Here is a 26,225-nt window from a genome sequence, read left to right as displayed (position 1 = left end):
TTTATATCACAGGTGGCGGAAGCCTGGAATCGAACCTAGACTCTCAGCCACGCTGGCTCGCCGTCTATGACACTTGCGGGGAAGACGACGCTGCTCTTCGACCTGCCGCTTGCCGTTGAGAACCGACTTGGCCCGGGTCTCGCTCGCGAGAGACGCTGCTTCCGTCGCCGATTCTCCCCCCCACCCCCAGCGCTGAACTGAGGTCCCCCGGCCCTAAATGGAGGCCACAGCGCGATCCGTCGGTCCATCGGCCGATCGGCAAAATCTGGGAGCGCCGTGCTGCCAACCGCCCCGTTCATCGGCGGCACGGCGCTTCTCCCCGCACTGCCTCCCGGCCAGCGGCAGGGTTGCGGGTTGGAGGTCAGGGGTGAGGGTTACTGTTAGGGTTTGCATTTATATTAGGGTTATGGTTGTATGTACGTATATTGAACTTATTTCGCACAATACGTAGCCAACTGCTAATTGGAGGTGCAGGGGAAGGACAACAAACTGAACACAAAAAACTGTTCTAAAGAACGTTCTAAAAACTGCTTTTTGAGTTCGGGTTAATGGTTAGGGTTAGCATTAGAAGTTAAGGCTAGCGGCTGGGCTACAGCTAGGGCACGCATTTTGCTTAGGGTTAAAACAAGCATTCGGGTTAGAGTAAGAGGTTAGGGATGGGTTAGAGAGCTAGGGATGGGGCTAGAGCTCAGGGTTCGGGTTGGGGTTAGCACTATGGGCAGCATTAGCGCCAAGGTTAGGGCCCACGGGAGATTTTCTGCCCCCCGTCTGCTGCTGGAGGATGCTCTGGACCCCACCCCGCACGGCTGGCCCCCATCACAGCCATGAAATCTCCATTAGAGACACTCTGCGCTGATGTCCGTCGGTTTAAAGGGCCAGCCAACCACTGCCCAAACGCACGCTGACGGCTCGTATCTTGTAGCTACACACCGAACCCCGAGAGTCACGATTGCTCGCAACTAAGCCGTCAAATGTCAAAAAGTTAAAATTTGTGCGAATATCATTGCTGTTGCACTCCCTTAAAAAAAAATTAAATCCTAAAGAAAGAGTGTCTCCCCTCTAATGGTCAACCCTGAGCCAACAGTGGAAACTCCACCTTCCCATGGCAGGAGACACTTTTCAACACAGAGCAGCCACCGGTTGATGTCTCACGAATCAGTAACTTATCTTAGCGATGCCATAGAATTGATGATGATCATGAAATCAGCTCATGTTCCCCGAACGTGTCATACTAACGTGTCATATAAACCCAGTCCAACGAAGGACGCCACTCGAACCAGAGCCGAGACTAAAAGACGAACGGACGCAAGGAACCGCCCCGTGCGGAGGCATTGGCGACCTTCGCCCGCAATTCGCGACGGTCCGAAACGGGCGGAGCACAGGCGGGCGGGCGGGCGGGTCCCACCGCTCGTATGCGCTCCGTACAAATCTGTACAAACCGCTTGGCACGCCAGAACCCGCTCGTTCATTTAAGCGCCTCTAATGGCTCGAGTAAATCGCTGAGTCGTTTCGGTGACGGCGCTTAATTGCCCCGTCACCGCGAGAACGATCCCCCCCCCCCCTCCCCAGGCGCGAGCGACTGCCAGCGGCGGGGTCGAAATTGGCGCAGCGATAGATTTTGCCCCCCCGCCCCCCACTCCTCGATCCAGGAGAGAGAGAAAATTGTTTGGCCCCGGATCAAAACAATTCAAAAAGTGTTTAGCTCGTTTCGTCCGATACGCTGGTTGGCGGTGCGCTACGTCCATCATCTCTCGCTCGCTCGCTCCCTTCCACCGGCAGAAGAAAAGAACAAACACGTAGATTTATTTTAAGTAAATGCTTTGTGATAGGCGCGCGTCAGTGTTTTGGTAACTGAAGCGGAATTGATTTATTTATTTGTAAGAGAACTATTATTTATTTTGACCGCCAGAGCCGGCGTCCGAGGAGTCGCGGCAGCACGCGACACGGAGCACAACTGCTGGCGTGGGGTGCAGCCGCGCCGGGCTTCGATTTCCGCCCCCCACTCAGCCATCCCCCCACTCAGCCCCCCCCCCACTCAGCCATCCCCCCACTCAGCCATCCCCCCACTCAGCCATCCCCCCACTCAGCCCCCCCCCACTCAGCCATCCCCCCACTCAGCCATCCCCCCACTCAGCCATCCCCCCACTCAGCCCCCCCCCACTCAGCCATCCCCCCACTCAGCCCCCCCCCCCACTCAGCCATCCCCCCACTCAGCCATCCCCCCACTCAGCCATCCCCCCCCACTCAGCCATCTCCCCTCTCAGCCGCCCCCCCACTCAGCCCCGCCCCTCCACTCAGCCATCCCCCCACTCAGCCCCCCCCACTCAGCCCCCCCCCACTCAGCCGCCCCCCCACTCAGCCGCCCCCTACTCAGCCCCCCCCCCCCCCCCACTCAGCCGCCCCCCACCCCCCCTGACGGATTCCCCCAGTGTGCTAACTGGCGGGCAGTTTTTATGAAGCGATTGACACTTTACACAAAGTCAACAGTGGGAATTATTATGCTTGGACTGCTCCCTGTCATAGGAATGTGGACTTTCCACTAATGGCTCGGGTCCACTGGCGAACGTCCCCTTTGGCTTGAGCAGGGAGGTGTGCATTTTGACTGGTTTCGTGAAATAACAATGCGACCCTTAGTTCCCTTACAGACAACAAGGTAATCTCCCCTACAGACAGACACATCAAACAAAATACCACGGCACACAAAAGACAGTGAACAAAACAATATCACAAATTATTTTAAAAAATATATACATTCTACGATCCCGCGCTGTACAACAACGTGGAGTCTGAAATCACAAAGGAAGTTACTGCAGCCACCAAAAATAACTGCCTCGGATACAGCGATCACCATCACCACCACCACAACCACAACGAAAGCAACAGGCGCATCGCGCATTCTGACAACGAGCAAGCGGTAATGACGGACGACAAACAACATCGTCATCATCATCATCGATGTCCACAGCAGAAATTACGACTCAACTTGGCTCCCGCCGAGCTCGCGTTTCATCGCCATCAGCGGAAACTCAAGAGGCATTATGGGAATATTATCCATAATTAATTTAATCCGGTCCCGTGCGTCTTTACTTTAGACGCGAGCCGCTGCCGACGCTGATGCGGCCTCCCGGGCCGGGTAATTTGGGCTTCAGGACGGCGCCTTAAAGAGCTTTGCTTGCGGTTTGCGAAACGAGAGACTCCCTCGCTGGCTCCCTCGCTGCTCCCCCCCCCCCCAACGCACTGGCTCCCTCACTGGCTCGCTCGCTGCTCCCCCAACGCACTCGCTCCCTCGCTGGCTCGCTGCTCCCTTTGCAAGCCAAGCGACGGCAATCCCACGGGGGAGGGGGGGGGGGAGCCGCCACTCATTCCCGAGCCGCCGCTGCGCCAGCATTCGACAAAACCCGGCGGGGGGGAAGGGGGGGAACGAGCGCAGAGTTTGTTGGTCCGCATTGGGGGAGGCCACCACCGAGGTGGTCTAACGGCGGGCAGCTGCCGGTTCGACTTCATCTCCCGGTCGTGGCAGACGAAACACGGGCGCGAGTTTTGGTCACTCCCTACACCCCCTCCCCCCACTCCTCACCAACGCCTCCGTCTACCCAGTAGCGTTACATGAGTTAGGCCAGTTTGCCGGTCGGCGGGTGTGCGGGGTAAAGTGCGCGTGCTTCCATCTCTTGCAAGACGTACCGGCCAGCGTTGAATAAAAGTAGGCCAAATACGCTGGAGAACGACTCTCCAGAGTTCTGTTAAGTTGGAGGGCCTTCCGCCAAGCAGCGAGGTGAGCGAGACATTGCAGCGTCAAGCCTCCACCTCTGGTTAAGTGGGCGAAGGTTTTCCGATGGACCACTTGGGGCATAATCACGAAAAGCCATTTCCCGAGTCGCTAGCGCTGCGGTTGCTGCGTTAGGGACGTACAGGATGAGAATGGATTTTATTCATTTGATGGATAGCGCCGCTGGGTTTTACGTATTATTTTTTCACGGTGATATTTTGATTAAGGGGAAATGCCGCTCAGACCGAATATTAATTCCTGGGAGACGTTTGGGGAGTTTGGCCCCTCTTGAAGTGTCAGCAGCTGCTCGATCGCTCGAGGGGTTCCGAGTCGCGGGAGATTAATTTTGACATTCGGTCCGGACTAATGACACCGTGCCACGGACGGCAGGGTGAGCGGTCGTCCCGGAGAGACCACGGAAAATCTCGCTTGACATCAGCGGTGCCAACCATTCTGCCACTCGGCTAAACCGGAAATCACGACCGACGAATCACACACCGCACCGCTGAAAGAGAGACAGTTAAACTAAACATTTTATTTTATTTTTCCAGGTAAGGCCCACACTGAGCTACGTAGCTCTTTTTTCAGAAGCGACCTGGCTATCACAAATGACAGCTCAACGAAGTGGCTTATCGCGTGGACATTTATAGCAGCCAAATACTCTAAACGCGCGTTTCTAAATGTGGAGGAAAAAACTGGAGGACCCAGAGAAAAATCCACACGACCACGGAGAGAAAGAGACACGCAAACTCCACATACAGCAGGCGTCATGGTCGGGATCGTACCTACGACCTCCTCCACATCAGGCGAGGTAGTTAACATCTCCCCACTACGGCACCACCAGCTCGCCCTCCTCGGCTCCAGAGAGTCAGAGAATCGTCACAACTCGCTGAGCGCGAAGCGGCCAGGCCGACTGATGATCCAGCGCTCACGAATTCACTCTGGTCACTCGCTCACTTGTCGGCAATCAATCGCCTCCATATCACTCTTCTATCGCTACTGTTACTATCAAACCCAGATGGAAGATCAAACCCAGATCCACTACTATGGTTACTGTTCCCGTATAAACGCTGCTCGTTCATTCCTCCTCCACCACCCGTGCTGAGGACTGTGCCTGCCAGAAGCTGACTGCGTCGTCTCATCCACCACACGGTGTTCAACCACCACATTGCAGGTCACAACAACTCACTCACTCACTCACCCATTCACTAACCCACCTACCCACTCATTTACCCACCCACTCGCCACAATGCACGTCACCTCACTTCTCTCTCTCTCTGCTTCTTCCCTTGCACTGCTGCAGTCTGTGGAGTTCCCTCTCCCATCACCGGCATCTCTTCTCCCCACCCAAGCTCTTGCAACGAGAACCTTGCTCAATCCAAGAAATGCGCTGCGACACTCCTACCCATCACAACTTCGCCACTAGATATATATCTATCTCTAAAATAGAGATAGATATATATCTAGAATAGACATATCGAGAACAGAGATATATTGTTGGCGACCTCTCGACGTTTTGGGCCGAGTGGGGGCCGTGCTCAGCAACCGCGCTGAGAGAACAAAATCACGGCCGCGGTGTTTTGATCCACGAATCGATTTTTTTTTTGCTTTTGTAAATCTCGTTGGCAATGCTTTGTCCCCCCCCTCCCCCGCATATCATTTACATAAATCTCAGAGTAATCAATAACGCACACGCGTGATTGGACGCACGCGGCATCATTGCGCAGACCTATTGTAATCAAAACCATAGTTCATACCTTGGGGCCGTTCCTAGGGAGAGAGGGAGGATTGGTGGGGGTCACATCCAGGGGTCAAGGGAGAGGCACTGGACAGATGGACGGGGAGGCAAGGCTTTCTCCATGCCTCCCACTCCCCGCTCCCTCTGTCTCACTCCACCCCCCACCCACCATAATATTTAGCGATAAAAAGCTGTGAGACACGGAGATGCCGTGGGTGATGATGATTACAATGGTGGGTGATGTTGATGAGTGGTGATGGTGGGTGATGGTGATGGGTGGTGATGGTGATGGGTGGTGATGGTGGGTTACGGTGGCTGATGATGAAGGGCGATGGCAGGAGAGTGAATGCAGGTGGTGACAGAGGCAATTTAGCTCAACCTGCGTGCCGCGTGCCCACTCACCCTGCATGTTGAACTTGGAGCGCCGCGCGTATTTGCTGCTGAAGACGCAGAGCAGAGTGAGCATCGCGCACGCAAACGCAGCCACCCCGACCGCCACGTACGCCTGGGGTCCCGGGCAGGGGTATGAGTCCAGGGGTAGAGGGGTAGACATGCAGGGGTAGAGATCCAGTGATAGAAATCCAGGGGTAGGGTTAGAGACAGGGGTACGGTTAGAGACAGCGGTAGGGTTAGAGACAGGGGTAAGGGACAGGGGTAAGAGGCAGAGATCCGGGGATAGGAATCCACAAGGGGTCCAGTGGGGATCAGTGGCATCAGGGGAGGAGGAGCAGCAGCAGGAGGAGGTAGCGAGACAGAAGGTGGTGGAGATCAGAATAAAATAAATGACTCGGATCAATGAACACAATTTACGCTTTAATGACTGTGGGCGGTGTCCATGTGTTTTGCTGGCCCGGACACAGTGGTGGAAATTCCACATTCCCATTACAGGGGTCAGTCTAACTGCGAGTAACTTCCCACAAATGATGATGATCAAGATTGAAACATAATTACGATGATGATCAAGATGATGTTTGATGGGCCAGCAGAATTCTAACTTTCAAACGTTTCATTAACCCAGTCAAACGAGTATCTCTACAGTGCGTCATAGCTTAGGCCATTGTGTGCCAACACCACGGTGAAAATTTGCCAAATGTGAGACGGACTCACCGCCACGCTGTCGACCACACGCCCCGTCACCGCCGGGGGTCCCGTGCTGTTGCTGTCGGGGCCCTCTGCGGAGGCAGGGTCAGAGTTAGAGTCCGCACCCAGATATGTCGTGCATCATGCAGTATGTGCGTCTGGTGCATATCGTCGCTCGCAAGTCACGGTGGTGAGATGTTAAATACCTCGCCCGATATACAGGAGGTCGATGGTTCTATTACAACCATGATGCCTGCTGTATATTTAGATTTTGCATGTTCTCCCTGTGGTCGCGTGGATTTTTCTACGGGGTCCTCCGCGTTTTCCCTCCGCATTCAGAATCACCGTGCTTTTCGAGTATTTTGGCTGCGATACATTTCCACACGATAAGGCACCTCGTTGAACTATCATTTGTGATAGCCAGGTCGCTTCTGAAAATCAGCTGTATAGCTCAGTCGGCCTTCCCTTGTGAAGTAAAAATAGGTAAGAGTTTGTAGTTTAGTCACCCGGCGAGTGAGCGATATAAATCCATGACGCTGGTTCACTTCTAGAAGGACTGCAGAGCGCCGATGCAGTTCCAACAAGGTCGAGTCGAGCTGTGTACCAGGCGTGTACCAGGCGTGTACCAGGCATGTACCAGGTCGTGTCCTGCAGTGTACCAGAAGTGTACCAGGCGTGGACCAGGTCGTGTTCAGAAGTGTACCAGCAATGTACCAGGTGGAGTCTAGGAGTGTACCAGGTGGAGTCTAGGAGTGTACCAGGTTGAGTCTAGGAGTGTACCAGGTGGAGTCTGGGAGTGTACTAGCAGTGTACCAGGTGGAGTCTAGGAGTGTACCAGGTGGAGTCTAGGAGTGTACCAGGTGGAGTCTAGGAGTGTACCAGGTTGAGTCTAGGAGTGTCCCAGGACAATATGAGAAGCCACTCTTTGGATTTCGGCCTCTAAACAAAATTAAAAAAAGAGGCGGAAAAACTTTCGTCGCAAAAGAAAAGCTCAACTTGTTTGTTGATAGCAACGCGTGTGTATGGTCTGAACGGGGAAATGTGAATAATGGGCGACGTTTTGGACAGAGAGCTAGGGTGAGGGCCTCTCTATTCATGTGCCATGAAAAAGAGCCATTGCCCGAAACGTCGCCTATCGTAAATATGTTTAATTTATTTTAAGGCCATACAGTCTTATTGATTAACGTTGTTGTTTGGCCTTCGTGCTTGTTCAGCGCAACCAACGACCCAGCCCAGCTCGTTGCCCACGTTAGATTCTTGCACTTTGTTGGGAAGAGCGTGACCCTACAGGGCATGACCCCATAGAGTGTGACCCCATAGAGTGTGATCCCATAGAGTGTGACCCCATAGAGTGTGACCCTACAGGGCATGACCCCATAGAGTGTGACCCTAAAGAGTGTGGGAGGGGTGATGGTAATACAGGGGGGGGGGGGGTGATGGTAACACGGGGGGGACGGGGGGGGGGAATGGTAACATACAGGGGGGACGGGGCTGTGAGCAGGCGCCCACCTGGGTAAGGGTCGTAGAAGTGTTCGTCTTCCTCGGGACCTGCGGGAGGCAGAGCAGTGAAGGTTTTCTCAGCGATGATGATGATGACAATAACCACGATGGTGGTGGCGATGATGTTGATGATGGTGGTGGTGATGATGAAGTTGGCACAGTAGGGGGTATAGGTGGTGCATCGTCCAGTCATCTCACTCAGTCGACCCATGGCACCTGCAGGCTCTGCCCCGTGACCTCCTGCCGGCGGGCGTTCGACACTTCACATGGCCTCTACGTGCACCTAGCCTGGCACAAGCGCCGTGGCCACGTCACCGCCACTTAGTGGCGACTGGCACTCGTTGTTGTTGGTGGTGATGATAGTGGTGATTACGGTGATTGACGCTCGCAATCTCAACGAGTGCTCGGCAACCTCCAGCCCTGGAGCCGCACGCTCTTCTACTTCTACTACTACTTCTTCTTTCAGGAACCACCGTATCGTAGTCACCACGCTGCATTGCGCGGCTCTTCAAATATCGAAGTTTTTTATGTTTCACCAAATTAAAAAAAAAACGGCTCCTCCTTGTTAATAACAACCACAACAACAACCACAACAACAACAAGCACAACAACCACAACAAGAACCACATCAACAACAACAACCACAACAACAACCACAACAACAACAACCACATCAACAACAACTACAACAACTACAACCACAACAACCACAACAACCACATCAACAACCACAACAACAACAACAACCACATCAACAACAACTACAACAACTACAACCACAACAACCACAACAACCACATCAACAACAACAACCACAACAACCACATCAACAACCACAACAACAACCACAACAACAACCAAATCAACAACCACGTGGTCACGCGGCCACTCGCCCGCCCGCCCGCCCGCTCGCCCGGCGATCACCTATCCCGTGGGGGCGATCCTGGAAGTGGCAGGCGACGGTGCGCTCGTCCCAGCCCAGCTCGCTGCTGACCCTCAGCGTGTAGTTGCCGTTGTCGATGTGCGTCGCCGCGTCCAGGTGGAGGCAGCCGGGCCGCCGCGAGGCCCCCGCGTGGCCCAGGAGGCGCGTGAAGACGAGCGGCGACTCGGCCAGCGGCTCGCCGTTCTTGCTCCACGCGAGGCTGGGCCAGGGGTTGCCGCGCGCCACGAACGGCACGCACCAGTGGTGGTGCCGCTCGGGGTCCTCCATCGACACGATCGACGGGGGGACTGCGGGGGGGGGGGGGGCAAGGAGACAGCGGTGGCGGCGGTGGGGAGTGGTGGCGTAGTGGTTAGCGCGCTCCGTTACGGAACCCGGCGACCCGGGGTTCGATTCACGCTCGCTGGCCACCGGCACCGGTGACGATAATTATTTGCACCCTAGTTCGGCTCAGCCTCAAATGAGTAGCTGGTGCGGTGTGTAAACATCGCCAATGGGGAGACAAAGGCGGCCGGGCGTGGTTTTGGCCACCCACCCCCTTCGTTTACCGTGCTCGCTCGCAGCACTTGCCCCAACCGTCTGTTACATCCATACGGGGGATCTTTGTCTTTGATTGTGGTAGATTGTTAATGGTGGTTGTTGGTGGTATTGGTTGGACTATATTGGTTTGATATTTAGAGCTGCTTTTAGCGTGTGTTCGTTTGTTGTCCTTCCACCGCACCTCCGATTAGCACCGTTGGCTACTTACGGTGCAAAATGAGTTCAACATTCACGCATTTAATTCGTGGTTAAACATCAAACCGGGGAGTCAACCCACGGCTCCCGGGTCTGTTCCGTGACCTCCTGCGAGCGAGCCTTCGACACTTCACGTGGCCTCAAAGTGCACCTAGCCTGGCACGAGCGCCGTGGTGACGTTACCGTCACGTGGTGGAATTCATATTGGTTGTGGTGCTGGTTGTTGTTGCGGTGGTGGTGTGGTGAGCGATAGACCGCATCTCCACCACGCCCCGCACACTCGATGTCTCGTGATCAATGGGAACAGATCCTTAAGCTGCCTCCTTCATCGAATTATCGCTCGCAATCAAGTTAATGAAGGCGTGGGGAGGGAGGGGGCTGAGTGGGCTGGGAGAGCCCCCACCCCCAATGTACCATCGATGTTTTTTGGAGAAAGAAAAAATCCGCGTTCAATGGTTCGTCTGCCCAACGTCACCATGCATCGTGTTTGTGTTTCGCAACGTGTTTTGTGTGTGTGTGTCTTCTATTGCGTGGTGCTGGCCACCCACCCCCTCGTGTGCCGTGCCTGCCTTTATAGGAGCTACTCGCTAACAGCACTTGGCCCAACAGTCTGTTACAGGCTATACGGGGGGCCTTTGTTTTTGTTTCGTGTGTCCTGTATCACGAGTGTGTGCATTTAACAGTGTTTGTGTTGAATGTAATGTGTTTTATAGTGGTTGTTAACATCGTGTGTTCGTAAAGTGTGTGTGTGTAGAATAGGGGGAGAACACGCAGAAAGGCACCCGGGTCGGTAATCAAACCCAGGCCCGTCTTGCTGTGAGGCGCGAGTATTACTACTGTGCCCTAAATCTAAAGGGGAACCAAGGGAATCGTCTCCTCGAGCCGTCCTGTGCATCTGATGCCCACGTGCCGTAGGCCACTCACACAGGACGCGGAGTCGAATCGAGGCGTTCCTTTCTCCGAAGGGGTTATAGGCCACGCACGTGACCACCGCTCCGTCCTGCTCGGCGGAGACGTTAAGGAGGAGGAGCGTAGAGGTGGAGGAGTTCTCCGAGGAGGTTCTGGAGATGGTGAACGAGGAGGAGGACGAGGTGGTGGAGGAGGAGGTGGAGAGGATTTTGCCCAGTCCAGAGATCCCGAATGTCTGGGGTATAAATTATGAGAAGGTGAGATCGGTCTCTTGATTTCATACGAGACTAACTCAGCCAAACCCCAAGCCTAGCCCTAACCACAGCTGTAAACCTAGTCCTAACTCTAACCCTAGTCCTAACTCTAACCCTAGTCCTAACTCTGACCCTAGTCCTAACTCTAACCCTAGTCCTAACTCTAACCCTAGTCCTAACTCTGACCCTAGTCCTAACTATAACCCTAGTCTTAACCCTAGTCCTAACCATAGCTATAATGGCCGCTCCTGCGGCCGTCTGGAACGCTCTTCCTTCCGATATTAGGAGGCCACTGGCGCTATTTACTTTCAAATAATCCAGATTGAAAACTAATTTATTTCAAACTGTTTTTTGTGTTTAGTTTTCTGTCCTTCCTCCGCACCTCCGATTATCACGGTTGGCTACGTACGGTGCGAAGGAAGTTCAACATACATACATAACAATGGCAATAATCACTCAAATATGAACCTAGTCCTTACCTCTAGCAATAGCCCAAGCCATGAATAGGCCTGGCACTCACTCGCCCTCATCACGAACCGCGCCCTGTCACGAGCCTTAACCCCGACCCTTACAATAAATGACTTGATTGTAAACCCAGCCCTACCCTTACTCATGCACCGAGCACTAACCCTGGCCCGAACTATAGACAACCCGGCTCTAACCCTGGCCATAAGCCTCGCCCTTTTGCTCGCTGTGCCAAGCTAGGTGCACCCTGGGCTCCCGGTCTCACACACACACACAGACACGCGTACGTGAGTGCTCAGCGCCGACTGGTCCCAGGTGAGGATGGGGGAGGGGCGCGCACGGGAGACGCACGTGAGCTCAGCCTCCTCGCCCTCCCTCACCGCGCCGCCTCCAGCCCAGCGCAGCTCCACCGAGGAGGGCTCCTCCTGGCCTGCACGAGACAGCGGAGGAAGCGACGCTCACACGGTGCGCCAGGTCGCAGTGGCGTGCAGAGGAGTCGTAGCGGACCTGGTTGCCTGCCGCTCGAATGAACGTCGGCGTGGAGCCAGTGGCAGGAATTCCTCATTCCTATGGCGGGTGGTGAGTGGCTCCGCAGGACAACTATTGTTGACTTCCCCCCCACAAAGTGGTACTTGTTTTATCGCCTGCAGAGGGATGATTTATCTGAACTCGCAGCCCACCGATTGCGAACCGCTTGCTCTACCGCTGAGCCACCCGGCCGGAGGAAGGGGATTGACGACTCATTGAAGATTGTTCGGGCCCTCCACCCCAACCCCCCACCCCAACCCCCGCCAAATATTTTCGCCACGGTCTCCAACCAACTCCCTCGTTAAGAGACCAATCGAGCTGCGTTAGACGCTGCACGCGCCCTTAAACAAAGACAAAGATCCCCCGTAAAGCCTTTGCAGAATGTTGGGCCAAGTGCTGTTAGCGAGCAGCACCTATGAAGTGTGGGGGCGGTCACCCTGGAGCGTACTGAGCGGATGAGGCAGGGCACGTACCGCACAGCTCCCTGGAGGGGCTCACGGACTCCCGGCTGGAATTCCCTGCACCACCACCTCCTCCCGCGGCTGCTGCCGCCGTCGCTTCTTCCTCCCCGCAGTGGGAGTGGAACTCCCCGCTGTGGGGGAGGAGCAGGGCCACCCCCGCCATGGCGCGCAGCCACGACAACTGACAGGTGCAGGCCAGCGGGTTCCCTCTCACCGTTCTGATCCCGGTAGGGAGATGGGCGGGGGTAGGATTACCGGGGGCAGATAGGTGAGAGGTACACGGGAGGGACACGGCAGGTACGTGTTTTAGATGGCGTGCGGCTAAGCTAGGCGGGAGCCGTAGGAGTGCGACGGGCAGGGGGAGGAGAATTCCTGAGGCCGGTATGGCGAGGGGAGGCTGTCAGGGCAGACCGTGGCGGTCTCGAGTCTCTCTGCCGTGCACGAGCGACGGAATCTGGCGGAGGGGAGAACGCGTGGGCGAGGTGGTGGTGGTGGCGGCTACGGCGTTACCCATCGTGCCATCTTGTGATCTTCAAGAGATATAAGACGGGGAAAAATATATCAGAGGTACAAGGAAGGAGAGTTTATCATTAGTTCGAGATATAATGTAAATATTGGAGATGAGCGATATCAAGAATATTTAGCAGGGCCACGAGCTAAATCTACGGTAGGAGATTTGGCGCAACTGCGCTCGAGACTGTGACACGAATTCGACTCCCGGCGACGGCTAACATCAGTGGCTAGCGTTCCGTGAGCGGTTCCTGTCTTTTTGTGTTAAATCACGGCTACCGGAGCACAGAGCAAAGCCGCCAGTAACCCGCACTGCCCACCGTGGTGAAGTTTGGTCGAAAGACCGCCTACAGCCAACACGGAAGTCGGTCTTCATCCAACAGCGGTTTGACAATGGGCTGTACAATATGAAAAAAAAGAATAGGTTTTACCGCTTCTGGTAATACAACAGGTGTTAAGATGTTCAAACACCAGATAGACACCAATTGTCAAGACATCAAGTCTACATTAACCACACACATACTCGTGGTGAACATGCAAACAAGCATGTTCTGACAATATTTGATTCCTTGCTAAAAGGTTTCAATTTGGTGTTTTAACACCTGCTTTATTGCCAGAAAGGGTGAAGCCTCGACTCTTATTTTTCATACTTTGATACTGGCACAAAAAGATTCCACGATGGGCTGTACAATATTTGTTATTTTTACAATTCTATCGCATGTGTGCATGATTTTTTTTGGGGGGGGGGTGATTTAGGGGGGTGGGGGAGGTCAAGATTGTGGGGGGTCTGACACGAGTGGTAAGAGAGAGAGGGGGGGGTGAGTGGGGGGTCATTGTTGGGGTTATGGGATGGAGCGGCCGGCGCAGGTTTCAGACGCATTCCGAGCTGGACTGGAGTTGATGAATCTGCCTGTCGGGTAGGAAATGTTCGCGCCCTGGTGCGTGGAGGGCAGCCCTCCATAAAGATTAACTGCCGTGTGAAGTCATTGCTCACACGCGACGTGTACACACACACGTGCACACACACACACATGTACACACACACACGTACATACACACACACGTACACACACGCGCGTACACACACGCGCGTACACACACGCGCGCGCACATACGTGTCCATACACCGGCTCAGATTTCACTCGCCACTGATGTTAGCCGTGACCGGGAATCGAACTCGGTGTAAAGCCACTGCTGTCACCGCTCCCCACACACGCGCGCACGCACACACACGCGCACACACACGCGCACACACACGCGCACGCACACATACACGCGCACACACGCACGCACACATACACACGCGCGCACCCACACACACGCGCGCACCCACACACACGCGCGCACCCACACACACACGCGCGCACCCACACACACACGCGCGCGCGGAGGCACGCACTGAGACACACGCACGCACAAGACTACATACGTACTCATGATGCACAACACATACACAGAGTTGAATGAGTAGCCGGCACGGTGTTTAAACATCAGCGTTGGGCAGACAAAAGGCGTGGTGCTGGCCACCCACGGCCTCGTGTGCCGTGCCGGCCCTTCGGAGGGGCTCGTTGACAGCGCTTGTCCCCAATACTCTGGTAGAAAGGCTACCCGGGTGTTGTGGGTTTTTTGTGTCTTTGTGGTGCCAAGTCCCGGGATTGAACTCACAGACGGGAAAGGTGGAGGCCGTGCAGGGCGGCCCAGGGCAAGGAGCTCAGGTTGTTGGCGGAGACGTCTCTGCGGGTTGGAGACGCGAGAGACGATTAATACCCTCGGGGAAATCAGGGGCGAGTGCGCGCACAGACCCGGACACGTATTGGGTGTGTGTGTCAGTCGCTTTGTGCGTCAATGTCCGTGAGTGTGTCAGGCGTGGTGCTCTCCACCTATCCCTCGTGTGCCGTGCCGGCCTTCATAGGTGCTCGCTAACAGCACTTGCCCCGACAGTTTGTTAAGGCTATACGGGGGATATTTGTGTATATTGTGGGGAGCACAGGTGGTGCATCGGCCAGCTAATCCCGTCAAGCCATGTCACCTGGGTGTGTCCCGTGATATCCTGCCGGCCAGCCTTCGACACTTGACGTGGCCTCAGGGTAATACCAGGGTAGTACCTAGCCTGGCACGGGCGCCGTGGTGACGTCACGGCGGTTGTGTTTTTTTTTGTGGGGAACGGTAGTGCAGTGGTTAGAAGACGAATCCCGCTAATGGCCAACATCTTACAGGACGCTACTGGGCAGTTTGCGTTCATTTTATGGCTGGGATTAGGGTCAGTGTTCTAACACTGACCCTAATCCCAGCCATAAAAGGGTCGGTGTTAGGGTTAGAGTCGGTGTTCGTGTTAGCGTCAGTGTTACGATCAGTGATAGTGTTAGGACCAGTGTTGTGGTGAGTGTAAGTGTCGGATAAGTCTCACATGCTCTGTAGCTCCGTGTTGAGTTGGAAGGCTCTCGGGGAGACGGAGCGCAGTCCTGATGCCACGATGGATCTGACGGAGAGCGGAGATAGCCAGAGAGAGAGAGAGAGTCGTGGACGTATTCAAAGAGAGAGAGACTCAGTAATAGAATCACAGAGGCAGCCATCGAGTGAGCGTCAAGCGATTCAACAATTTAAACGGAGTCAGAGTCAGAGGCTGACATGTTCCGAGAGAGTCGGAGAATCAGAGAGAGTCACGTCACAAGTCAGGGAGAGAAATAGCGAATCCCAGAGAGTCAGAGACACTCGCGTAAGAAGTCACAGGGCGTCACAGAGAGAGTCATATAGAGCGTCACAGAGAGTCATATAGAGCGTCATAGAGAGTCATATAGAGCATCACAGAGAGTCATATAGAGCGTCATAGAGAGTCATATAGAGCGTCACAGAGAGCGTCATATAGAGCGTCACAGAGAGTCATAAAGAGCGTCACAGAGAGTCATATAGAGCGTCACAGAGAGTCATATAGAGCGTCACAGAGAGTCATATAGAGCGTCACAGAGAGTCATATAGAGTCATAGAGAGTCATATAGAGCGTCACAGAGAGTCATATAGAGCGTCATAGAGAGTAATATAGAGCATCACAGAGAGTCATATAGAGCGTCACAGAGAGTCATATAGAGCGTCACAGAGAGTCATATAGAGCGTCACAGAGAGGCATATAGAGCATCACAGAGAGTCATATAGAGCGTCAAAGAGAGTCATAGAGAGCGTCACAGAGAGTCATATAGAGCGTCACAGAGAGAGTCATATAGAGCGTCATAGAGAGTCATATAGAGCATCACAGAGAGTCATATAGAGCGTCACAAAGAGAGTCATATAGAGCGTCATAGAGAGTCATATAGAGCATCACAGAGAGTCATATAGAGCGTCACAGAGAGAGTCATATAGAGCGTCATAGAGAGTCATATAGAGCATCACAGAGAGTCATATAGAGCGTCACAGAGAGAGTCATATAGAGCGTCACAAAGAGTAACATAGAGCATCACAGAGAGTCATATAGAGCGTCACAGAGAGAGTCATATAGAGCGTCACAAAGAGTCATATAGAGCGTCACAGAGAGTCATATAGAGCGTCACAGAGAGAGTCATATAGAGCGTAACAAAGAGTCATATAGAGCGTCACAGAGAGTCATAGAGAGCGTCACAGAGAGGCATACAGAGTCACAGAGAGTCATATAGAGCGTCACAGAGAGTCATATAGAGCGTCACAGAGAGTCATATAGAGTGTCATAGAGAGTCATATAGAGTGTCATAGAGAGTCATATTGAGTGTCATAGAGAGTCATATAGAGTGTCATAGAGAGTCGTATAGAGTGTCATAGAGAGTCATATAAAGCGTCACAAAGAGTCATATAGAGTGTCATAGAGAGGCATATATTGCGTCACAAAGAGTCATATAGAGCGTCAAAGAGAGTCATATAGAGTGTCATAGAGGGTCATATAGAGCGTCAAAGAGAGTCATATAGAGCGTCACAGAGAGTCATATAGAGCGTCACAGAGAGTCATATAGAGCGTCACATAGAGTCATATAGAGTGTCATAGAGAGTCATATAGAGTCATAGAGAGTCATATAAAGCATCACAAAGAGTCATATAGAGCGTCATAGAGAGTCATATAGAGCGTCACAGAGAGTCATATATAGTGTCACAGAGAGTCATATAGAGCGTCATAGAGAGTCATATAGAGCGTCACAGAGAGAGTCATAAAGAGCGTCATAGAGAGTCATAGAGAGTGTCATAAAGAGTCATATAGAGCGTCATAGAGAGTCATATAGAGTCACAGAGAGTCATATAGAGTGTCACAGAGAGTCATATAGAGCGTCACAGAGAGTCATAGAGAGCGTCACAGAGAGTCATATAGAGCGTCACAGAGAGTCATATAGAGCATCACAGCGAGTCATATAGAGCGTCACAGAGAGTCATATAGAGCGTCACAGAGAGTCATATAGAGTGTCATAGAGAGTCATATAGAGTATCATAGAGAGTCATATAGAGCGTCACAGAGAGTCATATAGAGCGTCATAGAGAGTCATATAGAGCGTCACAGAGAGTCATATAGAGTGTCATAGAGTCATATAGAGTGTCACAGAGAGTCATCTAGAGTGTCATAGAGAGTCATATAGAGCGTCACAGAGAGTCATATAGTGCGTCACAGAGAGTCATATAGAGTGTCACAGAGAGTCATATAGAGTGTCATAGAGAGTCATATAGAGCGTCGCAGAGAGTCATATAGAGCGTCATAGAGAGTCATACAGAGTGTCACAGAGAGTCATATAGAGCATCACAGAGAGTCATATAGAGCGTCATAGAGAGTCATACAGAGAGTCACAGAGAGTCATATAGAGCGTCAAAGAGAGTCATATAGAGTGTCATAGAGAGTCATATAGAGAGTCACAGAGATTCATATAGAGCGTCATAGAGAGTCATATAGAGCGTCACAGAGAGTCATATAGAGTATCAAAGAGAGTCATATAGAGCGTCACAGAGAGTCATATAGAGCGTCGCAGAGAGTCATATATAGTGTCACAGAGAGTCATATAGTGTCATAGAGAGTAATATAGAGCGTCATAGAGAGTCATATAGAGTGTCATAGAGAGTCATATAGAGCGTCACAGAGAGTCATATATAGTGTCATAGAGAGTCATATAGAGTGTCGCAGAGAGTCATATATAGTGTCACAGAGAGTCATATAGTGTCATAGAGAGTAATATAGAGCGTCATAGAGAGTCATATAGAGTGTCATAGAGAGTCATTTAGAGCGTCATAGAGAGTCATATAGAGCGTCATAAAGAGTCATATAGAGCGTCACAGAGAGTCATATATAGTGTCACAGAGAGTCATATAGAGCGTCACAGAGAGTCATATAGAGCGTCACAGAGAGTCATATAGAGTGTCATAGAGAGTCATATAGAGTGTCATAGAGAGTCATATAGAGCGTCACACAGAGTCATATAGAGTGTCATAGAGAGTCATATAGAGTGTCACAGATAGTCATATAGAGCGTCATAGAGAGTCATATAGAGTTTCATAGAGAGTCATATAGAGTGTCACAGAGAGTTATATAGAGCGTCACAGAGAGTCATATAGAGCGTCACAGAGAGTCATATAGATTGTCATAGAGAGTAATATAGAGTGTCACAGAGAGTCATATAGAGCGTCATAGAGAGTCATATAGAGCGTCATAGAGAGTCATATAGAGCGTCACAGAGAGTCATATAGAGCGTCATAGAGAGTCATATAGAGCGTCATAGACAGTCATATAGAGCGTGACAGAGAGTCATATAGAGCGTCACAGAGAGTCATATAGAGCGTCACAGAGAGTCATATAGAGCGTCACAGAGAGTCATATAGAGCGTCATAGAGAGTCATATAGAGCGTCATAGAGAGTCATATAGAGCGTCACAGAGAGTCATATAGAGAGTCATATAGAGCGTCACATAGAGTCATATAGAGTGTCACAGAGAGTCATATAGAGTGTCACAGAGAGTCATATAGAGTGTCACAGAGAGTCATATAGAGTGTCATAGAGGGTCATATAGAGCGTCAAAGAGAGTCATATAGAGCGTCACAGAGAGTCATATAGAGCGTCACAGAGAGTCATATAGAGCGTCACATAGAGTCATATAGAGCGTCATAGAGAGTCATATAGAGTCATAGAGAGTCATATAAAGCATCACAAAGAGTCATATAGAGCGTCATAGAGAGTCATATAGAGCGTCACAGAGAGTCATATATAGTGTCACAGAGAGTCATATAGAGCGTCATAGAGAGTCATATAGAGCGTCACAGAGAGAGTCATAAAGAGCGTCATAGAGAGTCATAGAGAGTGTCATAGAGAGTCATATAGAGCGTCATAGAGAGTCATATAGAGTCACAGAGAGTCATATAGAGTGTCACAGAGAGTCATATAGAGCGTCACAGAGAGTCATAGAGAGCGTCACAGAGAGTCATATAGAGCGTCACAGAGAGTCATATAGAGCATCACAGAGAGTCATATAGAGCGTCACAGAGAGTCATATAGAGCGTCACAGAGAGTCATATAGAGTGTCATAAAGAGTCATATAGAGTATCATAGAGAGTCATATAGAGCGTCACAGAGAGTCATATAGAGCGTCATAGAGAGTCATATAGAGCGTCACAGAGAGTCATATAGAGTGTCATAGAGTCATATAGAGTGTCACAGAGAGTCATCTAGAGTGTCATAGAGAGTCATATAGAGCGTCACAGAGAGTCATATAGTGCGTCACAGAGAGTCATATAGAGTGTCACAGAGAGTCATATAGAGTGTCATAGAGAGTCATATAGAGCGTCACAGAGAGTCCTATAGAGTGTCATAGAGAGTCATATAGAGCGTCGCAGAGAGTCATATAGAGCGTCATAGAGAGTCATACAGAGTGTCACAGAGAGTCATATAGAGCGTCATAGAGAGTCATATAGAGCGTCACAGAGAGTCATATAGAGTGTCATAGAGAGTCATATAGAGCGCCACAGAGAGTCATATAGAGTGTCACAGAGAGTCATATAGTGTCATAGAGAGTCATATAGAGCGTCATAGAGAGTCATATAGAGTGTCATAGAGAGTCATATAGAGCGTCACAGAGAGTCATATAGAGCGTCATAGAGAGTCATATAGAGTGTCAAAGAGAGTCATATATAGTGTCATAGAGAGTCATATAGAGTGTCAAGAGAGTCATATAGAGCGTCATAGAGAGTCATATAGAGTGTCATAGAGAGTCATATACAGTGTCATAGAGAGTCATATAGAGCGTCACAGAGAGTCATATAGAGCGTCACAGAGAGTCATATAGAGTGTCATAGAGAGTCATATAGAGTGTCATAGAGAGTCATATAGTGCGTTATAGAGAGTCATATAGAGCGTCACAGAGAGTCATATAGAGCGTCACAGAGAGTCATATAGTGTCACAGAGAGTCATATAGAGCGTCACAGAGAGTCATATAGAGCGTCACAGAGAGTCATATAGAGCGTCACAGAGAGTCATATAGAGCGTCACAGAGAGTCATATAGAGCGTCACAGAGAGTCATATAGAGCGTCATAGAGAGTCATATAGAGCGTCACACAGAGAGTAACGCGGAATTTCCAGGCTGCCCCACGTTCCCCTCCACCCAGGCAGCAGCAGTCGAGTCGCTCAACTCGTGAGCTCGTGGGGACCCCCACGGTGGTTGTGAGATGTTAACTCCCTCGCCTAGTATACAGGAGGTCGTGGGTTCGATTCCGACCCTGACGCCTGCTGCTGTATATTTGGAGTTTGCGTGTCTCCCTCTCTCTCATCATCATCACGGTGGCTAGGAGATGTTGACTACCTCGCTTGGTATACAGGAGGTCGGGGGTTCGATTCCGACCCTGACCCCTGCTGCTGTTTGCGTATCTGTCTCCCCGTGGTCGCGTGGATGTTTCTCAGGGCCCTCCACATTTAGAACCACGCGCTTAGACTATATGTCTCCAATAAATGTGCACGTGACAAGCCACTTCGTTGACTTATCACTGGTGATAACCAGGTCGCTTCTGAAAACGAGCTATGAAGCTCAGCGGGGCCCTACCTGAGAAAATGTAATGATGAACGTCGTTGATAGGTAAGTAACGGAATCAATTTCTGCCGAATGACGGCGTAGGAAGAAGCGGCGGTGCCGAACGAGCGGAGATCCACGGCGGTCTCCTGCAACTCGACAACTCCATCGCTGTTGTCTTGCCAATTTGACCAAAGTTGCCGAACGGTTCGAGTCATGTTTGATTGTTTTGTATTATTATTATTGAGATGCGTGCCTCGTGTGACCTCTGTGTGCCTGCGACTGCGCGAGAGTCTTGGATTAGTTCCCCAGGGTTGGCTGTGCCCTTGTGCGCGTTCGAGTCCGTGTTGGTTGTATTGTTAGCGGCGTGGCGTGCCCCTCTCGCCTTGCGTCTCATCCGAGCCCCCCCTCCCGGCCCATCTCTACCACTCGGCGTGAATATCTCGACGCCTGGGTGTCTCTCTGTGCGGGTGGCGTCGCGGTTAGCGAGAGTTCGATTCCCGCTCACAGGCCACCGACTCCAGTGACGTTCATCTGAGCCGGTGCTGGGCCTCCCCTAGGTAGACTCAGCCTGAACTGAGTACCATGTAAAGATCGCCGCTAGGGAGACAAAGGCGGCCGGGCCATAGTGCTTGGCTACCCACCCCCTCGTGTACCGTGCCGCGGTCTTCATAGGTGCTCGCCACACTTGCCCCAGCAGTCCGTTAAGTCTGCACGGGGGATCTCTGTCTACATGTGTAGACTATGAATGTTCTCTGCGCGCAATGAATGTGTAGCCTACGTATTGTCCGTGATCTGTGTAGACAAGGCAAAGGCGCAGCCCTGCAATTTCTTATTGGCGGAACGGCCTCCACTTCGACAGACCTCTACAGAGCCCTTACAAATATAGGCCGTGTACACGATACCCACGTGTACAAGATACCCACGTGTACAAGATACCCACGTGTACAAGATAGATACCCACGTGTACAAGATACCCACGTGTACAAGATACCCACGTGTCCCTCTATAGCCACCCGTGTACAAGATACCCACGTGTCCCTCTATAGCCACCCGTGTACAAGATACCCACGTGTACAAGATACCCACGTGTACCTCTATATCCACCCGTGTACAAGATACCCACGTGTGCAAGATACCCACGTGTACACGATACCCACGTGTACACGATACCCACGTGCCCCTCTATATCCACCCGTGACTAATGTGTGGTAGGCTGGAGTACTTTGCACGCCACTTTACTCGCGAGAAACGTGGTGAGGTGAGTAAACGATGTGGTGTGCCGAGTGTCACAGTATTTTCCCTGGTCGGCTTTCCGGACACACCTCCTTGAAGTAATGCCATGTGCGTGTGTGTATGTATGAAATGTGTGTATCTATGTGTGTGTGTATGTATGAAATGTGTGTATCTATGTGTGTGTGTATGTATGAAATGTGTGTATCTATGTGTGTGTGTATGTATGAAATGTGTGTATCTATGTGTGTGTGTATGTATGAAATGTGTGTATCTATGTGTGTGTGTATGTATGAAATGTGTGTATCTATGTGTGTGTGTGTATGTATGAAATGTGTGTATCTATGTGTGTGTGTGTGTATGAAATGTGTGTATCTATGTGTGTGTGTATGTATAAAATGTGTGTATCTATGTGTGTGTGTGTATGTATGAAATGTGTGTATCTATGTGTGTGTGTATGTATGAAATGTGTGTATCTATGTGTGTGTGTATGTATAAAATGTGTGTATCTATGTGTGTGTATGTATGAAATGTGTGTATCTATGTGTGTGTGTGTATGTATGAAATGTGTGTATCTATGTGTGTGTATGTATAAAATGTGTATATCTATGCGTATGTGTGCCGGTGTGTATATGGGGAACGGTAGTGCAGTGGTTAGCGCGCTGTGCCACGAACCCGGCGTCCCCAGTTCGAGTCCTGAGCCTCCTCTTAGTTGACTCAGCCTTAAATGAGTATCTGGTGCGGTGTATACACATCAGTACTGGAGAGACAAAGGCGGCCGGGCGTACTGTTGATCACCCACTCGCTCGCGTGCTTTGCCATCCTTCATAGGTACTCGCCGAGAGCACTTAGCAGTCTGTTGTAAGGCTATTTGGGGGGGGTAGTTGTCCTCGTGTTTATGTGTGTGTGTGTGTCCCCGTATAAAGCTCAGCTCTGTATGTCTGTGTCCACCCGTGTGTTCGCGAGTTAATCGCCGGGTCTGCGCGGTCACTCACAGCTCCCGCAGGTGAGGAAAGCTCCCCAGGTCTCCCTCCGCCAGCTCTCCCAGCTCCGTCTGGTTGTGGATTATTCTGAACGAGAAGAGCAGCAGCAGCAGCAGAAGCAACAGCGCAGAGGAGACCATTTAGGCTGAGTCGACCTCGGGGAAGTGTCATGATAACTTTAGATAGAGCGCTCGCCACTGCTGTCAGTCGTGGCAGGGGAATATACAATTGCTGATGAGACCCAGAAGGTCGAAACCGGTCCAGAGTGTGCCCCGCGTAAACGCAGGCCGCGGGGCCGATGGACTGGATCCCCACGGCCTTGTGTGAACGTGTGAGAAGCATGGCAGGACGGAGTCCGGTGGAGAGCGGTGGTGCAGCGGTTTGGCGCGGTGCGTGACGAACCTGGCGACCCGAGTTCGATTCTCGCTCATGGCCAAAAACACCAGTGACGATTGTTTGTTGTTCCGGCCTTCATGGGTGCTCGCTAACAGCGCTTGCCCCAACAGTCTGCTCAGGCTATACGGGGGATCTTTGTCTTTGGAATCCATCGACATCCGCCAGTGTACATCAACATTTGCGTGATGATGGAAAACAAGCGGACGCCTCTACCCATCAGCCCCGACCCGCAGATTTCTCGCATCCTATAGGTACCACTTCGTGGGTGAAATTCAGTGGTAGTTGTCCTGTGGATATACTCACCCCCGCCTCCACCCACCGCTATAACAATGTGGACCTTACACCACTCGCTTAGGGCCGTGATGAGCCCCGCATCACTGCGAATTTTGAACAGGAAATTAAATTTGAGTTGGCCGTCGAGAGGCAACAGTCGCCATATGGATCGACTGGTCACGGCATAGGAATGTTGAGTTTTAACTCTTGCATAACACTCACAAAAGCCATTGCCTACCAATACAATATCATTACACCAGCGGTGCGCTAATCACTGCGCCACTGCTCACCCATACAAAGACTCAACGCCGTTATAGACTGTAGGTGCAAGTGTAGTTCGTGAGCTCCTATTCAAGGCGGGTACGTCACGCGACACATTGCGATATCGGCACCTGAGTTCGATTCCCTGCCAGTGGGATACGGCGGCCTGTCCGAGTTACACGTGCCTCCCCTAGATCCACTCAACCTTAAATTAGTAATAGATGCGATGTGTGAAGGTTAGCGCTAGGGGAGACAAAGGCGGCCCTCACTTTTTTTTGGTAACATCCACTTCTGGACACGAATTTTCCGACCCGTTGCAGGTCATGGGGGTTAGTTGGATTTACAGAGAAATCATTGACACCAATGCATGCAGTCCACATGGTGATCACGATGCACGTGTTCCCTCGCTGGGAGATAATTTACACCGAGCGTGAACGTGATGACTCACGTGCAAGCAAGCTCAGGATAACGAGGACTGACGGGACCAAGAGGCACACCCAGGCCGCCTTTGTCTCTCCCGGACAATGCTGACGTTCGCATACCGCACCGCGCAGCCAAACTAATGTACCACTGAGTCGACCTAGAGGAGGCCCACGACGGGGGTAAATCAACGTGAGCGGCCGCATTAGTGAACATCTATCGCCGTGCGCCCACGTGCGCCGTAACCTTTTGCGGGTACGAGTCCGCCTCCCGGCACCGGTTCTTACATGCGCGTGATGTTGTCTGCGTGACGCCAGCGCTCTTGCTCCCGTTCCATCTCCTCCTCCTCCTCCTCCTTCTCGCCATAGTGGTCCTCTTTCCCCCCATCCCCATCGTACTCGTCGTCGTCGTCGTCGTCATCAGCGTCTCCATCCACTGCTCGCCACGCGTTCGTGAGCTGTCGCACCGCGCTGATGGCGCCGGGCGCCGTGCAGGAGATGGAGCCGAGGTCGCAGCGGCAGAGTCGCGGGCAGCTCCCGGCGAGGGGAGCCGGCGCGGAACCCCGCGGGGATGCGGCCCCGGCGAGGAGGAGCGAGCAGCAGCAGCAGCAGCAGCAGGCGAGCAGCCAGTGGCGGAGGAGCGGCGAGTGGCTCCGCGTCTGGGGTCGTTCCATGGCGCGCTCGAAGTTGGCGGGGGGATGAGAGGGCTGGAGCGGAGTCGGACTTCTCTGCCTCGAACGCAGCACCCCCCCCCCCCCCGTCTCGTAGCCAAGATCTCTGGGCTGTGACTCGGACCCAGACTAATGACCCTGCCTCCCACGTCTTATACCGAGGTGATACCTGGCCCAGAACCAAGACTACTAATGTCAGAGCCTATAGCCCTGGCTCGAATAGACTCGAAACCAGCCTCGATCCTTAATTCGTAGCCCGAACCCAAGATATAGATTAGACCTAGACTTGAACTAGACTTAGATCATCTGAGCCTAGACCCCGAAACCCAAACCCTGGCTCTAACCCAGGCCCAGATTCACACTTTAATCTCAAACCCAGATCCAGAATCAAACCCAGTTTCCCGGCTTCGTCGACTACAAATGAACTATCTCTCTCTCTGCGCGACCGTCAGCGATGCGAGGGGGTCCAAGGCGCTGCCTCCTACATCCCTGTGCAGCACAGCAGGTGCGTTGGGGGGGGGGGAGTCGGGGTGCGAGTGAGGGGGTCCCTAGGCTGAGACCCCGACGTGAGCGTCTCAGGGGCTCTCTGCGCCCTGGGGGCTCCTCGTGGTTCTTGGGTGCCCCAAGGGCGCGGGGCTTTGCGATCTCCCGGTCCCTGACTCCTGCTCCTTGCTCTGATCAGAGACGCCAGAGGCTCTGCGGGCAAAGGGGAGTCTAGGGGGCGGGTGTAGGGGGAGGGGTGGCTGGGGTGGTAATGGGTGAGGTTAGGGGCAGTGGTGGGTGTGGTGGTGGTGATGATGATGGCGATGGGTGGGATATGCTGGGTCGGTGGAAGATCTGGGGTATGCGCTTCGAGTGCGCGATGTTGGCTACGAGATTATGGTAAGAGATGCGAGTGTGGGATATGATGTGTGTGTGTAGAGTGGGATGATGTGTGTGTATAGAGTGGGATGATGTGTGTGTGTAGAGTGGGATGTTGTGTGTGTGTGTAGAGTGAGATGCTGTGTGTGTAGAGAGGGAGATGCTGTGTGTGTGTAGAGTGAGATGCTGTGTGTAGAGTGGGATGATGTGTGTGTGTAGAGTAGGAGATGATGTGTGTAGAGTGGGAAATGC

General features: G+C 52.2%; 1 protein-coding gene across 1 annotated transcript in view; it reads right to left on the bottom strand.

Annotated features, from left to right (window-relative positions):
* The window catches only part of LOC116940892 (BDNF/NT-3 growth factors receptor-like), a 44,320-nt gene extending 18,522 nt beyond the window's left edge, over positions 1–25,798 (bottom strand). Inside the window, exons 1-11 of the mRNA XM_032951229.2 lie at positions 24,730–25,798; positions 23,105–23,179; positions 15,294–15,365; positions 14,552–14,620; positions 12,389–12,594; positions 11,675–11,817; positions 10,684–10,903; positions 9,009–9,314; positions 8,094–8,132; positions 6,612–6,676; positions 5,907–6,009 (exon numbers count right to left, since the gene is read on the bottom strand). Coding sequence (XP_032807120.1) covers positions 5,907–6,009; positions 6,612–6,676; positions 8,094–8,132; positions 9,009–9,314; positions 10,684–10,903; positions 11,675–11,817; positions 12,389–12,594; positions 14,552–14,620; positions 15,294–15,365; positions 23,105–23,179; positions 24,730–25,115 — 1,684 coding nt within the window. The 5' untranslated portion in view covers positions 25,116–25,798. The remainder of the gene's footprint in view (positions 1–5,906; positions 6,010–6,611; positions 6,677–8,093; positions 8,133–9,008; positions 9,315–10,683; positions 10,904–11,674; positions 11,818–12,388; positions 12,595–14,551; positions 14,621–15,293; positions 15,366–23,104; positions 23,180–24,729) is intronic.
* Between the last annotated feature and the right edge of the window lie 427 nt (positions 25,799–26,225).

Source organism: Petromyzon marinus, chromosome 1 (assembly GCF_048934315.1).
Source record: "Petromyzon marinus isolate PM22_M1 ecotype Great Lakes invasive population chromosome 1, UKy_Petmar_22M1.pri1.0, whole genome shotgun sequence".
NCBI lineage: Eukaryota > Metazoa > Chordata > Hyperoartia > Petromyzontiformes > Petromyzontidae > Petromyzon > Petromyzon marinus.
This window is presented reverse-complemented; position numbering and strand designations above follow the sequence as displayed.